This window comes from Physella acuta, unplaced genomic scaffold (assembly GCF_028476545.2).
Source record: "Physella acuta isolate Inbredline_101_S28 unplaced genomic scaffold, ASM2847654v3 ptg000064l, whole genome shotgun sequence".
NCBI lineage: Eukaryota > Metazoa > Mollusca > Gastropoda > Physidae > Physella > Physella acuta.
Window position 1 is genome coordinate 412,455 of NW_026731584.1, and position 15,341 is coordinate 427,795.

General features: G+C 34.3%; 1 protein-coding gene across 2 annotated transcripts; it reads right to left on the reverse strand.

The window, feature by feature from the left end:
* On the reverse strand, nucleotides 1-4,882 carry LOC131951160 (uncharacterized). 2 transcript variants are annotated; one of them, XM_059313486.1, is made up of 3 exons: nucleotides 4,810-4,882; nucleotides 1,851-1,906; nucleotides 1-947 (listed from the first exon to the last, which is right to left on the reverse strand). In XM_059313486.1, the coding sequence occupies exons 2-3, from the start codon at nucleotides 1,894-1,896 to the stop codon at nucleotides 58-60; spliced, it is 936 nt and encodes a 311-aa protein (XP_059169469.1). In that variant the 5' UTR covers nucleotides 1,897-1,906; nucleotides 4,810-4,882; the 3' UTR covers nucleotides 1-57. The 2 variants fall into 2 exon arrangements, with proteins under 2 accessions (XP_059169469.1, XP_059169461.1); XM_059313478.1 differs by lacking the exon at nucleotides 4,810-4,882 and adding an exon at nucleotides 3,010-3,103.
* Nucleotides 4,883-15,341: the final 10,459 nt, after the last annotated feature.

Below are 15,341 nucleotides of genomic sequence, written 5' to 3' on the forward strand. Positions count from 1 at the left end.
TTCCCCTCACATTATGTAGCAATGTGTATGACTACATGTTGTGTGGACAAATATCCCTCACACCATCCAACGAGAGCTAAAATTCCCCTGAGCCCCACTACTCCCACTATGGGTGTGACTATACAGCCCACCGTACCCCAGCCTAAACACAGTAGCACCACTACTACCTGGGCACGTACAGGTGTTGTACGCATACCTCGTATACCCCACACCATCTACCTTCTTCACCTTCCACTGACCAACCGACACCCGCTTACAGGCGCCGTGTGGATGGGACACAATAACAACCAGTTTATCCACATCATCCAACTCCTTGTACCTCTCATGTACCGCGACACTTCTAAATCGGAAATTCCTCCACAGATCGTCGAGTTTCTGCACCTTTTCCTGATCACACGTGGCGTGCACCAACTTGCACCAGTCCCCATCAACGTCAACTTCTTCGATCTCAAACCCTTCCAAACACCAAGTACAGCTGTCTTTGTTGTCATACCCAAACACACACTTTGTCGCTGTAGCCTCGCTGGCGTCAAACACCACATGAGCGGCGGTGATGACCTCACACTTCCACCAAACCCTGCTGGGCCTCAACTCACACCGCTCACACGCGCACAGTTTATGTCGGTCCGTGTTCTTACTCACTCGACACAGCCTTCCGGAGCCAAGCCGTAACCCCTGACCCCCGCTGTGAGCAGGGTAGTCGTCGAATTGGGGCGTGGACTTTGGCCTCGCTGAGCTGGTGTGGTTTACTTTAATCAGCACGGTGGTGGCGGCAAGGGAAGTAACCAACTTTGTCATGTCCGGGTTTCGGTAGCGCTCAGGGAGATAATCCTTGGTGAACTGATCCACAGGAATAAAATTCCTATGGCCCGGATTTTTCCCACACTTGATAAAATTCCTTGCTAAATCTGCCTCTCCTCTGGGGCATATCTCACATTCATGACTGCCTAGCATGGGGGAAAACAAAAATGGGGTTTTTTAAAATGTATAACATTTTGGTTTTTGTTTTAAAATACACTTGTCTAAGGGTAGTAAATGTAATGTAATAGCATGTTCTATGTTGAGACTGATCATTTTGAGAATGTTAGCAGATACTAACATTTTGTTATTAAAAATAAGTTAGCTAAAACTTTATTTTAAATTATTTATTTTAAAAATTGCTACAAATTGAAACATTTGATACTCTAAAGCAGAGTAGAAAGATAAAAACAAATTATCAAATTGTATAGTAAAAAAAAAATTAATCAACGCTTGCAGACAAAGAAAACTATATATAAAACGTAGACAAAAAGGTAACGTATTCTGCGAAGATGGGACGGCATGGTCCAGAGGCGTAGAGACCTTTCCCGGCGCCCGGGGACAAACTTTCGATTTGCACCCCCCTCGAACTTTCGATTTGCACCCACCCCCCCCCCCTTAGGTCGGCGCCCGGGGACATATGTCACCCCCGCCCCCTCTCTACGCCTCTGGCATGGTCTAGCGGGAGAGCTAGACAGCTAACCCGAGAGTCTCTAGTTTGAATTCTGGTTCAAATTAGAGGAACGTCCTTTACTTTAGGGAAACAAAGTCGGCTGGGCATAGTGCTGAGCACACTATCCCGAGGTCTCTAAAGCAGATGAACTTCATCGGCCCCGTGTGTCTTGAGCACAAACGGGAAATGTTGATGTTTTTGCGAAGGCTTGTAAAATAATATTACTTAAAAAGGAAGTTAAATTAGTTAACCTAAACTAATAGTAGATTCTACGTGGTATCTAATAATTCAAAGTTATGTTAACGATAACTTTTCTAAGTTATCCGCCGTAGACAACATAAACATATCTTAACACAGAAAGTTATAAAAGCTAACTCACCCTTGAATGGGTTGCTGGGTTTGGGTTTACTAAATAAAAATCCCATTACTTTGTATCTAGAAGATAAACACAAAACAAAAATATATTAATAGATGTAATCTTGATGAAAAAAATACGAGTTATAAAAAGTTATCCAACGTAGCAGAAAAAACTTCTTCTGTGAAGATAGGACGGAGTGGCCTAGCGGTATAGACTGGACTGCTAACCCGTAAGTCTCGAGTTCGAATCCGGTTCATGTCCGAAGACCGTTGCTGAGTCCACCCAGCTGTAATGGGTACCTAACTCACGTTAGGTTAAATAAAAGCGGCTGGGCATAGTGCTGACCACACCATCCCTTCATATGCCGAGGTCACAGAAACAAGTGAACTTGCCCCATAGACCGTCACGTTTGAAAGGGAACTTTATTTACTTACAACTATAAAAGGTAATAGTAAAACATACTTTCTTCATTTACATCATAAAAACATAAGTACGCAAACGTTGCTGTTTTAATCGATGTGCAAATAAATTGCACTATTCTTTAATCTTTAGGGACATTTTACCCTGCTCTTAGGTCTTACCAGAGGCGTAGAGAGGGGGGAGGGGGGTGCGGACCGCTCCGGGTGACACCATGTAGGGGGGTGACACCAAGGCAAAAAATAGCAAAATATATAGAGAAAAATTGAAAATTTGAGGGGGGGGGGGGGGGGGTGTGCAAATCGAAAGTTTGAGGGGGGTGCAAATCGAAAGTTTGAAGGGGGGGTGCAAATTGGAAATTGAAAGTTTGTCGCTACGCCTCTGGGGGGTGGCACCATTAAGTGCCGCACCGGGTGACACCCGACCTCGCTACGCCACTAATGATAGAAACATATTTTTATTTTTGTAGCAACATATTTTAGATAAGGCTGCTAATTTCACAAATTGAATTACAAAAATTACTAAAATCATTCTGACTAGCAGTTACTTTTAAAAATACTAAAAATAATCAACTCAAAGTGTGACGTAAGTTTCTTACAATAAACGAGTTTATTATGTGCTTTGTTTAATGAACTATTCTACCCATCAGCGTTAAATAATCATAAACACTTAACATTTAGATACAAGTTCAATAATTTGATATGCATACAATATATTAATATGTTATCAGCTTAAAACTTTATTTAAAAAAACACCCACATACCATGTAAATGTTAAAGTAACGACCATAAATGTATTACACAAATAATTTTCCGATTACCTACACTACATAAAATGTATGTAATGGAAACACAACATGGATGTTTTGATATGTTAATTGGGTCTGCCAGCTCATAAAAAACTCCCTTCAAATTTTCCCGGAAATTTTTGACAGGAAAGCTCCTTTCTAACTTGAAAATCGTAGAGTGTGTGTAAGTCCTATAAGTACATTACGTGTTCGCGTGTGTGTGTACGTGTGTGTGTTTGTGTGCGTGTGTGTAAGTCCTACAAGTATATTACGTGTTCGCGTGTGTGTGTGTGTGTGTGTGTGTGCGTCTGTGTGTGTTGTAGGCAAGCAGCCAACAACATCATAATCTCGGTGTCACCGTTAGATAAACATAGATTATACATATTCATCGTTAAACACAGATAATACAGATTCATCTTTAGATAAACGTAGATAAAACAGATTCATCTTTATCTCTATTCACCTCCCACCTTCTCTCTTCATATCTCTCTCTTCCACACACACTTTATATATTGATCTCCCTCTTTATATATATATATATATATATATATATATATATATATATATATATATATATATATATATATATATATATATATATATATATATATGTGTGTGTGTACAAATATGTATACATTAATTAAAATTTAAACTATGTGTGTCTGTGAGTGAGTGAGTGCTTGCTTACACGTGTGTGTCTCTGTGTATAAAGCCTACGTAGTAATGTATTCATCTCTACATGAGCCTAAATTAATATTCTTAACTCTCCTGAATCTATTTGTGTTTATTTACTTCCCCCTACCTATTCCGAAAATACTGTTTTTATCCCTACATTCACACAAGGGAGTTTACTCTTCTTTCACTTATCAATAATTCGATCTAAGTTGTCCGCCTTCCTTTTCATTCCCCTATCGAAAAAAAATTGGAGTTTTCGTATGTGTAGATCATTTGTAAGATTTAATATATTTATTTGTTTATATTTCTATGTAACTTTAAAGTAAAAAACCGCATTTTGAACAATAGTTGATTTGTGAGTAAAATGTTAATGATGTATATTATGTGTAGCTTATCTTTCCGACAATATTAAGCAAAACACTTCATTTAGTTACAATACTTTCTAGAAAAACTCAGATTCCAAGAATTTACAGGATTGAAAACAAAGTTACACAGAATTTCAATGTTGGTCCCAACTGTCCAGATATATTTTCCTAAATTGTTTTAAAACTTCTAAAACGAAACATTTTCATTTAAATCTTCAAAACATATGTAATCTGTAAGCATTAGGGCTTGTAAGTTGATCACCAACTGCTCATACTTACCAACTCATATTTTTCTAGCTCAATGTGAATATTTTTTTATTAAATCGGTAAAAAAAGGTACTTCCGATTTTTATGTTAGTTAAAATCGTTAACAATGATAATGATAGGCTAAAAGATGTAGGCAAGCTTACAAAATTAAAGTTAATTTTAAATAGTGATTTAAAAAAAAAAACTGTGAAGTTTGTTATTATGTATGCGAATCCGTTTCTATTAAAATTAAACAATTTATAATTATTTCATTTCGGGATCTCTTGCTACTTCAAAATCTTGAAGCGAAACCTAGAAACAAGTAGTCGCCACATTTTGTTTATCAATAAGCATCAATTTAATAACAACTGCTGTAGTACGAAAATGTAAATCTCTCCCTGGCTGACGAGATTTCAAATTTTAATCGAGAAAGACCGAGACTTACATGCTCTCTTCAACACAATTGTTACCAAAAAAAAATTTAGCTTACCCTTTTCACTTAGCAACACCGAAACTGTATCAACCTTTTTACTTATCGTCTGGTATGGTGTACCAACTTGTTGACTGGTGGCAATGGTCTATACACATCTGTACATGAACGTAAGTCATGCGGAACAAGTTCATCAGTCGCCACTGATGCGTGCCGTGTTTTATGCTGTCAGTGTCGACTTGGCTTTAGAGAAGTTTGTCGCCGTGAAGGTCGCCGGGAAATCTATTTTTGTTTTCGGGAATTGTGTCTATTACACACCCCTTATATTATTATGATCTCCCTAAAATTGAAAAATATGTAGCTTTAAAACAGCAGATGTAAAAATTCCATACAACATCAGCATCTTTCTGCTGATATGTATTTTCTAGTCCTCCTGAACACACCAATAAAATGTCCTAGACAATTTTGTTTCCAAATTTCGGCTTTTTAAAGAATACAAGTATAACTAAGGAAGCTGGCTAATCTCTTTTTAATACAGTATAAATCTGCTTTGTTTCTAATTAAGATGAAATAATTGATTTATGCTCAATAAACTGATACTAATACTAGCTTTTGTTCTTGCAGTAGTGAAGGAGGGCAGGTCATTTTCCGAGTGGGGAGTGTTCCTAAAATGTTAATTAAGTGGCCTAAATGAAATTTCTTTTATGCAGAATTTCTTTTAGATACCAGTCCCGTGAAGCAGTAACCCCCCCCCCCTTCCAAAAAAGACGTTCATCCATCCCTTCCCCCCCCCCCCTACCTTCTTTGACGAAATATATATTAGTTTTCGTTATCGCTACAGAATATATACGCAGTGATCCGTCCCACGTATAAAACTTTCATACATTACATCACCCCCCATCTGCAAGTTATTAGTGCCCCATGGAGAAAAGTGTATGAAAGAAACACTGTTATTATAACGAGAAATTATTTACCATATTAAAAATTGGAACAAGGAAGTAGTATTTTTTCTAGTGAATTGTACCTTATCCGTTCTATAAATCTCTATCTTATTCTTAATGTTTGAAAACCTGTACATAACAGATCTCAGTAAACTTTCTTGGCATGACCTTCAACCTTTAACTTTTCGTAAAGAAAGAGGTCACACGTGACCAGACACGCAGTTTCTGTTGACATGGCAAACAGTAAAACATAAGGAAAACTATGTAGAAACACGTAGTCTTCGCTGTATTCGGTGTCAGTCGTGTTCTCCCGCTACTATCAACTCTATTTTTAGATTTACGCTGAGCATAGAGGTTATTGTGTCTGGGAGATGGGGGGGGGTCATTAAATGTAATTTTAGCGTTTATGATTTACATACACACATATGGGTGTGTATATTTGACTTCTACTTTGAAAGAACATGAACAACATGTTTATATTCATTTCCGAATAAAGATAAACTGCAATCCATAATCAAAACTTAACTTAAACAAAAACACAATGTAGTCTACCCAATGTTCTTATTATTACTAAGTTTATTTACGTAGGGAAGCTAACTGTTAAAAACAATTCAATTTAAAGTTTAATCTTAGTTAACTCACTTTTAAAATTGTCGCTTAATTTAAAGCTATAATTTAAATCCTGTATACTAATGAACACTTATGATTTTTCTAAAATTGAATATTTCTTTTATTTATTTTTAAGTGTAGATCGACAAAATTTATTCTTAGCCAGCACTGCAAGTATGTATTTCTACAAATAAAGATACACTAAGTAGTAGAAAATAAATTATTTCCTTTAAATATAATAATGAACTACTATTTATAAAATATTTTAACATAAAATCATGATTCGCTTGTTAAATTCTAATAGTAAATTTCAACTCACGCTATTAATTTTAGTTACTTAAATAGTAGTTTATTTTTATATTTAAAGAACATAATCTATTTTCTCTACATCTGTGCATCATTATATTAAAAGTTTATTAAGACTTTTTCTCAATGCATTTTTTTAAATTTGATATAAAAGCGACTTCCAAGGAATTATCTTTAATCCAAATGTTTTCTTCGTTTATTTTTGCGTGTAGGCAAAAAACGGAGGAAATTAAAAGTTTTAATTCCTGACGCTGTTACTTCCCTTTAATAATTAAAATTGAGGAGTAAAGGCGTTCAATTATTTATTTCAGAAAATCTGGTGTATTTCCACGTGCCTACGTCACCAGATCTACTTACCAAATATCAATTTTTTGTTGTATCTGCAAGGGGGCGATCTGATGCAGTTACTTTAAAAAATGATATAGTTTATATAAGTCCCGGGTCACTCTAGGTCAGTTTTGGGTCACTTTAAAAACGAATATTGAATGACTCTGATTTTCCAGATAAAGAGAAAGTGAACAGCAAACTGTGACAAGAACATTTTCCCTGCATCTTACCTGCAATTACCCGATCTAGTAGGTGTGAGTAACAAACAAACAAACCAAATTATCACCCACTTTGTGTGTGTGCGTGCGTGTGCGAGCCTGCGAGTCTGTTTGCGTGCTTACTTGGGTGCCTGTACTTTATTCCCGATAGAATTTACTTATTCTACTGATTATTATTAGCATATGGTACAATTATACTTATTACCGTAGACAATATTTAAGAAACACAGGATATTAGACTAGCAAATCAATTTGGCTTTCAAATGCAGAAAAGCCTAAGTAGATATTGACTATGGTTGACATGAGGATTTAAGGTAATGTTAATGTCCTTTAATCATTGGAAATATTTCAGGTAACAAAATTAGACGCAGAACCGTTAAGGGATACAGAGAACTGTTAGAAGTTACAGGTAATTCGACATTTCGTTTACTCATCTGAATTTAAACAACGGTTTTTGGCAAATGGAAACGGATATAGAATCTTAACAATATACAACGTTTACAACTGAAGAATGTTTATTCTGATTGGAATGTCATGCCTTTTGGCCTAGTAAACTCAATAGCAACCTTCTCGAGATTTATGAGAACCATGGTGTCAAACATGATTAATTAGGTATATTTGGAGATTGTATATATATATATATATATATATATATATATATATATATATATATATATATATATATATATATATACTAAAGATATTAAGAAACACAGCAGTTAGAGAATCGCTAACAAAATAGTGGGAACATGGCGCAAGTATAGGACTGGTAATTAGGTCACCAACCAGTTCTACGGCTCAATAAAACCTGCATGAGCCATAGAACTGGTTGGTGACCTGCTTAACAGCCCTATTGCACCTAAAAATTGAAATTTGCCAGTGAAGAAATAGATTTCCTTGAAATTCAGAGTTGGCAAAGGCCAGATTAGACCTACTGAAATGAACAAAGATAAAATAATTAATATTCAGATCTCTAAGACAAATAAAGAAATCAAAGATTTATTAGATTTCTACATCAAATTCATTCCAAAGTACTCAGAACTAACTCAACCCGCTAAGCAACTCATCACCAAAGACAGCAGTAGAGTAATAATCTCGGTCAAGAATGTCAAGGTACTTTACAACAGATAAAGCAACCACTTAACTATGAGATAATACCGACTGCACTTGATTTCAATAAATCACTAACACGAGTAACAGAAGCTTTAAATTATGGACAAGGATCTTTAATAAAGGTAGTTGATAATGTACTACGGCCGATATTTTGCATAAGTAGGTCATTAAAGAGGGCGGAAAGAAATTATCGTGGGATAAGAAAGTCGTGCTATGTATGGTCAATGGCCAATCTACAGAAATACTTTTTAGGGAGGAAATTCATCCTTCTCACAGATCAAAAACATTTATTGTCTAAACAACAAAGTGAGGGCTCACACAAAAAATAAATAGGTGGTCACTGATTTTGCTAGACCTTTAACCTGAGATAAAATCGATAAAAGGGAAAGATAACCTTGATGTGCATTTTTGGTCTCGACAATTTTTTTAAGTTTTACAGATTGATCTCACCTCTTCAGCATACCAGATTTTTTTGTTTCAGTTGAGTAATGTAGTGTATTATATTACAATAAGTTAGTGATTGAAACGTGTTTTCTGTTCAATTTAATTTCATAAATGTATTTCACACATAATATTGTTGCGTTTTGAAGATTTTTTTTCGCACACTGGCACATTATTAATTATCAGGTTAAAGTAATTCTTGTTCTGTGTAAGGTTTTGTATAGAAACAAACTGATTGTAATTTCTGCCACTGTATAATACATTTCGTAACGTTTCTTACCCCACCCCCCTCTTGTCCCACATCTGAACTGGGACAGCGTGTACTGCCCTCCCAACCCCCCCCCCCCCGGCCCACACCTGAACTGGGACACAATGCATCAGTCCCACCTAGCATTTGCAGGCGCCCGTCCCTCTCCCTCTCTGGAATGCCGGGGTCATGTAAGGGTTAAGAACCCAGGGTGAAGCTTGGGCCAGGAAGATAGGACAGTTGAAGGTTAAGCTTGCGAGGATGTAGTTGTGTTTTTGTGTTTCTGTATTGTGTGATAGGGCTGGCCCCTAGGGCTGGCCACTATTAATGTTGAAGATCATTTCCTTTTTTTATACAAGACTAGAGTAGTAACTATTAAAGTTGTTCAGCTGAAATTGTGTTGGCGTTTCATTTGAACCTCTCATTGCTGTCATCACCACCATCAATACTAACCATACTGATGACCCCGTTTCATAACACTATCCTCGGACTTTCTTCTAGCCCCGCGGCAACGCGCGGACGGGCATGCTAGTGAGATATAAAAGAGGGATTGCGAGGTTTACATGAGTGCCTTGGGAGAAGAAAGTAAGCTGTTACTATGTCAGTTCGTCTGTGGATTACTCATGTACTACTTTATTATGTCAACATCATGTGTTAGTCAAGTAATTTAATGAACTTTATTGTTTCAACCTAAATGAACAATATTCGTGAATAGAATTGTAAATAAAATTATAACTTCAACAAAAAGATTTTCTGTCATGTTTCTACAAAAACCACAACTGTTCAGCAACATTATATTATTCAATGTCGGTTTTGAAATCTTGAGACTGTCTGTAAAGGATTTTTTTTGTCGGATTATATATTTGCTTTTATTTTGTTTCTTTTCGGTTTAGCATTGTTTTTTTTGATAATTTTATTTCTGGATTAAAAGTGATAAGTATTATTTTATTTTTTTCTTTGTACAAAATTAATACAATTAAATTTTATTTACTGCACATTATTTACACCTAATTCAAATTGTACTGTCATCTACAATCCTTCAAACAATTTTCTAAACCAATTCCAATACACCTTGATACTATATGTATACTCCCTAAAACATAACGATCTACTCCTTAACTGTAACACCCTAACTCCTACACGATCTCCTGTTCGACTGATTTTTAAATCTCGACTTACTTGCTCAACTATCCGCGGCATCTATAAACTTATATTGCAAAGAACCTCTAAGGATAGCTATTATGACGGTGGATAAAAGTTTAAATGTTTTATTTTGTTTTGTTTTTCAAATTATATTTAAAGGCTCAACCTCGATTATGTAATGCATTGACATAACCAAGTACGCGGCGATATTACTACCACGGCCCTCTTTGATAAATTCGCTATCTGATATCTACATACTCAACATAGAAGAGGCGTGTTTTTTTTTTCTTCAGAAAATGTGAGATACGCAAACTAAAGTCAGGCCCCAAAAATAGAGCATTTACTTCACACGCACACATGCACACACACACACACACACACACACACACACACACACACACACACACACACATACACACACATACACACACACACACACACACACACACACACAAACACACACGGTTATGTTTCAGGAAGTAAAGTCGGCTGGGCAAAGTGCTGAACTCTACTTTACATGCCCGTAGGCCGTAAAGTTCGAAAAGCAAACTTTACTTACATATATATATATATATATATATATATATATATATATATATATATATATATATATATATAATATATATAATATATATTTATATTTATATATATATATATATATATATATATATATATATATAATATATTTAACAAATGACGAATGATCTTAGGGATAAAAGATATCAGTAATAAAATCAGGACAAATGATATCATGGACAAATGATCTCATAAAATATCTCAGACAGAATATCTCAAATCAAAAACATTTTTGTATTTAAAATGATTTTAAACGATTATAATAATTTTTTTTTAAATTTAATGCCTTTGGTTTTCGTAGTTTTTTTACACATAATAATTTTGAGAAATGGTTTGTCATATTATATTAAATATATTAAAATTATAATTAGAAATATAATATTGATAGATTGAATATTATTTTCAATAGACAGTGTAGGTGGGCTTGCCGAGCATGATCAGACGGATGAATCTAGATGAAACATGGAAGAACAGCATGAAAGAATATTTTAGGTACAGGTTCAGGTTTGGGGTTAAGCTTAGAGTTAAGTTTATGGTTAGACAGGAAATTAAAGTACAATTGAAAATACAATTCTTGTCTTCACTGACGGTCCTTGTTTCTGTGACCTCGGCATATGAAGAGATAGTGTAGTCAGCACTATGCCCAGCCGCCTTTACTTTCCCTAATGAGACTTAGGTAACCATCATAATTAGGCAGAATTGGTTAAAAAAAAACATGAAAGTTTTTTGTCGGGGGGGGGGGGCACAAATTGAAGGTTTGTTCCCGGGGGGAATTGGGTGGACGCAGGGGCGGTCTAATGACTTGAACCCAGATTCGAACTCCAGAATTAGGGGTTAGCAGTCCAGCTATCTACCGCTATAATAAATAGTAGGTAATAACAGTTTCCCAGTTATTAACAATAACGTCGATATTTCATACTTTGCCTGAAAACGCTAGGGATTGTACGCATTTCCTTGGCATTCTATAGAATGCCTGGTTATCCTACTTTGTTGGTACCATATATATATATATATATATATATATATATATATATATATATATATATATATATATATATATATATATATATATATATATATATATATAAGTTATGATAAGAAACAACAGATCATATTACCCGCTAACCGTTTGCTTGTAAAGAGGCCTGAAACACTTTTTTGTTAATAAAATTAACATTTTTATCAGAGGAAAAATTATTTGACGGTGCAAGACTATTTCAATACATTGGACGTTCCACACATACTATCTTTTAAAAGCTGGACTAATTCCACAAGCAGAAGCAAATTATTAATTTTTGTTCTAGAAGTATTATTTTACTTTATTTTAAATATATGAACAGTAAGTTGTAAGATGTTCTTAAACAATTGAACGGTATTTTTGCCATTATTGCATAAGTTAAAGGAAGTGTAGCTTCGTATAGACCCAGGCACAGATAAATTGGCCGATTAGCTAATTTTTCAGTAATTTTTTTAATCTTGTCAACTTTTAAACTGTTATCTAACAACGCAGCGGTTCTTAACTTTTACTTTGTAATCTCTGCGATACAAGGTGAAACATGTGTAATAATAGAAACGTATCTCTGAAAATTGGTTAAAAATTAGTTTAATTCAATTAGATATCTTACAGAAAAAAATGACCTATAATTCTTACGACTTTTATTGTATAGCTAATAGTCGTCGTGAGGAACGTAAGAGCATTTTCAATATCGGAATTCAGTACACTTGAAATGAAAACCATAGATTTCAATTTTGGCTGGCTACAAGATTACTTTTTCTTCCAACTTATTTATCACAAGCAGCGCTTGCTTACACACTATATTTTATTTAAACTATGTTGGTAATGTTAAATATCAACACCATTTTAAATAATGCATAAAAACGTTTTAATAGCAAGCTTTTATGTAATAATGCACTAAAAAGCAGGAATCATTTTCTTTAAATATATAATAATACACTTCTATAAAATTAAATAACCATAAATACTAATATTTAGGAAGAGACCCACGCTTTTGTTTATAGTTATTTAAATAGTAGTGCTTATTTAATATTTAAAGAAAATTACTAGTTTCTTCCTTTTAAAGTGCATTATTACATAAAAGCTGGTTATTAAAACGTTTTTTTTCCAGTACATTAAAAAGGATTACATCTACTAAAATAAATGCAGTGCTTTAAGTGCTCTATATTTTAAAAAATGAAAAAATAAATGTTAGGTTGCGTAACTATAATATTTTTTATTTACTTGCTTTTTATAATTTTAAAGAATTATACATTAAAAATTTTTTTAATCTTTAACATATTTCTAATGCATCTTGTAGCCTATTTGTGTGACAATAACAGATTATAAAATTGATATTTTATCTGTCTTAACGTGTTTTCAAATATAACTCGTTATTTTCAGTACTCAGAAAAAGATTATAACCCCTTTTCTATGTCAAAGTTTCATAAAAGTATTTTACTGGCACAAAAAAAACTTTAGAGAATGGATAAGAGCCGGATTTACATTAAACAAGGTTTAAAGAAACAAAAGTAATGAAAACTTTGGGAACCGTTGTAATAGTTCATGCGCACTGATAAAATTTAATATCTATATCTATAAAAGGAAAGAGGGTGTTGTTTGTCGCTCAGTCCCTGAATTAGATCGGGTATAGCAGGTAAGTTGCAGAGAAATTGTTCTTGATATATTGCGCTATTAAAATTTTATCTAAGGGGAAAAATGGCTTTTTAATCGCGTTTAAAGTTATCAAAAACTGATCTAGACTGACCGCTATTTTTTTTAAACTCCATTTTTGAAGTGTTTGAGTTAGATCGGCCACTTGCAGATGCAATCAAAATTTAATATTTGGTAAAAACTTAGCTCTAGTGCCATAGGGACCTGGGGAAATACTAGATTCTTAGAAATAACATAGTATGAGGTTAAAAATTTAATTCTTAAACCGCTGAAAGGGCGTGATCAAATCAAAAGATTAAATTTTTAATTGCACACATTCTTTGACTACACACACAATTCAACAAAGAAAACATTTGAAAACATTTTCCGAGGCACAAGGCTATATATGTTTAAAAAGAGCAATGCAAAGTTAAATTTAAATTGGCTAATTACTACAAAGCATTATTCGACTGAACTTCGTCTTGTTTATATGTATAGGAAAATGAGTAACATAGCAACCAAATATGTTTTTATCAAGTTTTTATTCACTAGAAGCTCTTTACCTCTTATGAGTTTACTAAATTTGTAATTAAATTACTATAATTTTACATCACCATTGCGAAATATACAAAATTTCAATATTAGATTGATTTAAGAAATGAATTAATCATTTCAAAACGTTTGGCAACTCATAGCTGACGAACAGCGTCAAAATGTGTCAATGTTGCGAGTCAACCAGTTCTATTTATCTGTTGCTCACTTTTTATTGCCTATTGATATGTAGATTTGAAAACTTCAAATCTACTTTTTCACCCAAAACCACAAGCTTTACCGATTCAACCACACCGACTCCCTGGTCTAATTCTTACAGTTATTAATTCAAGTGGAAAAATCATGGCTTTTGTAGAAAAGTATTAAATTTGGTGTTACCCCTAACCCAGTAGTCGATTGACACATCAGTTATTACTATTCTCAACAAAAGCTTTTTCCTCAGACTAATGTTGCAATGTGAAATCTTTAAACTTTGCACATATAATACTAACGATGTTTACCTATGTAGGTTATTAACATGGCTTGATGTGGCATTGTTTCCTCTATCGTTAGCAAGTTTACGTCATGGTATCACTCCAACCCCCCCCCCCCCTCCACCCTTTTCGGGTATCAACTTGGCTCTTATAAGGCTATTTAACTCTAGTTAATAATTCAACTGGAATGATAATTGTTTTTCTCCATATATTTTGCTATTTATTGCCTTTGTTTCACCCCTGTAAATGGTCTCACCTGGTGCGGTCCGCCCCCCTCCCCCTACTCGCGACGCCTGTGATTGTACCATTAATGTAGCATGAAAATAAATCTTATTTGGAAGTGATTTACATCGCTGTGCCACCAAAAATAAATTGCTGACAACTATAATAGTTGACAAAAAATTGTAATTAATATAGTGAGGTCTACATAAAAGGCGCCACTTTTCATAACAATGGCCATCCCACTCTGACCTGCGTAAACTACTGCCGCTGTAAATTGTCTTGTCCCATATCTGTAACATATGCTATTTGCCTATCAAGACGGTGTACCAGCAATATGAGGTCCTTATCTTCGCAAATATTATTTGCATACACCATCATTAAAATCTTCATAATTAGTTGGTTTGGTAACCCTAGACACATAACAGAAATGGGCTACAATAGCTTTAATCTCTAAAAGATATCCTCACCATTGCAGAATGGTATGTAAAGGAACGTCTCGCATAAAATCATGGCATATAGGTACTGGTTAAACATTAGACATCAATATATTTTTAAATCAGTGCGAAAAGACATTTTATTTAGTTATTTCTACTTCAGAGCATGTTGACATTTTTATATTTGTGTCGAATACGTATTTATCTATGTTATAGACTGGCGCCAAAATGTGTCCCTGTTTTATAGTAGGGCTAATCGTTTGTCGTTGTGATTTTTCTCAAATGTACACTTGATACAGTTAAATACCATTGTGAAATTTAATATATTTTCAGATTAATAAGA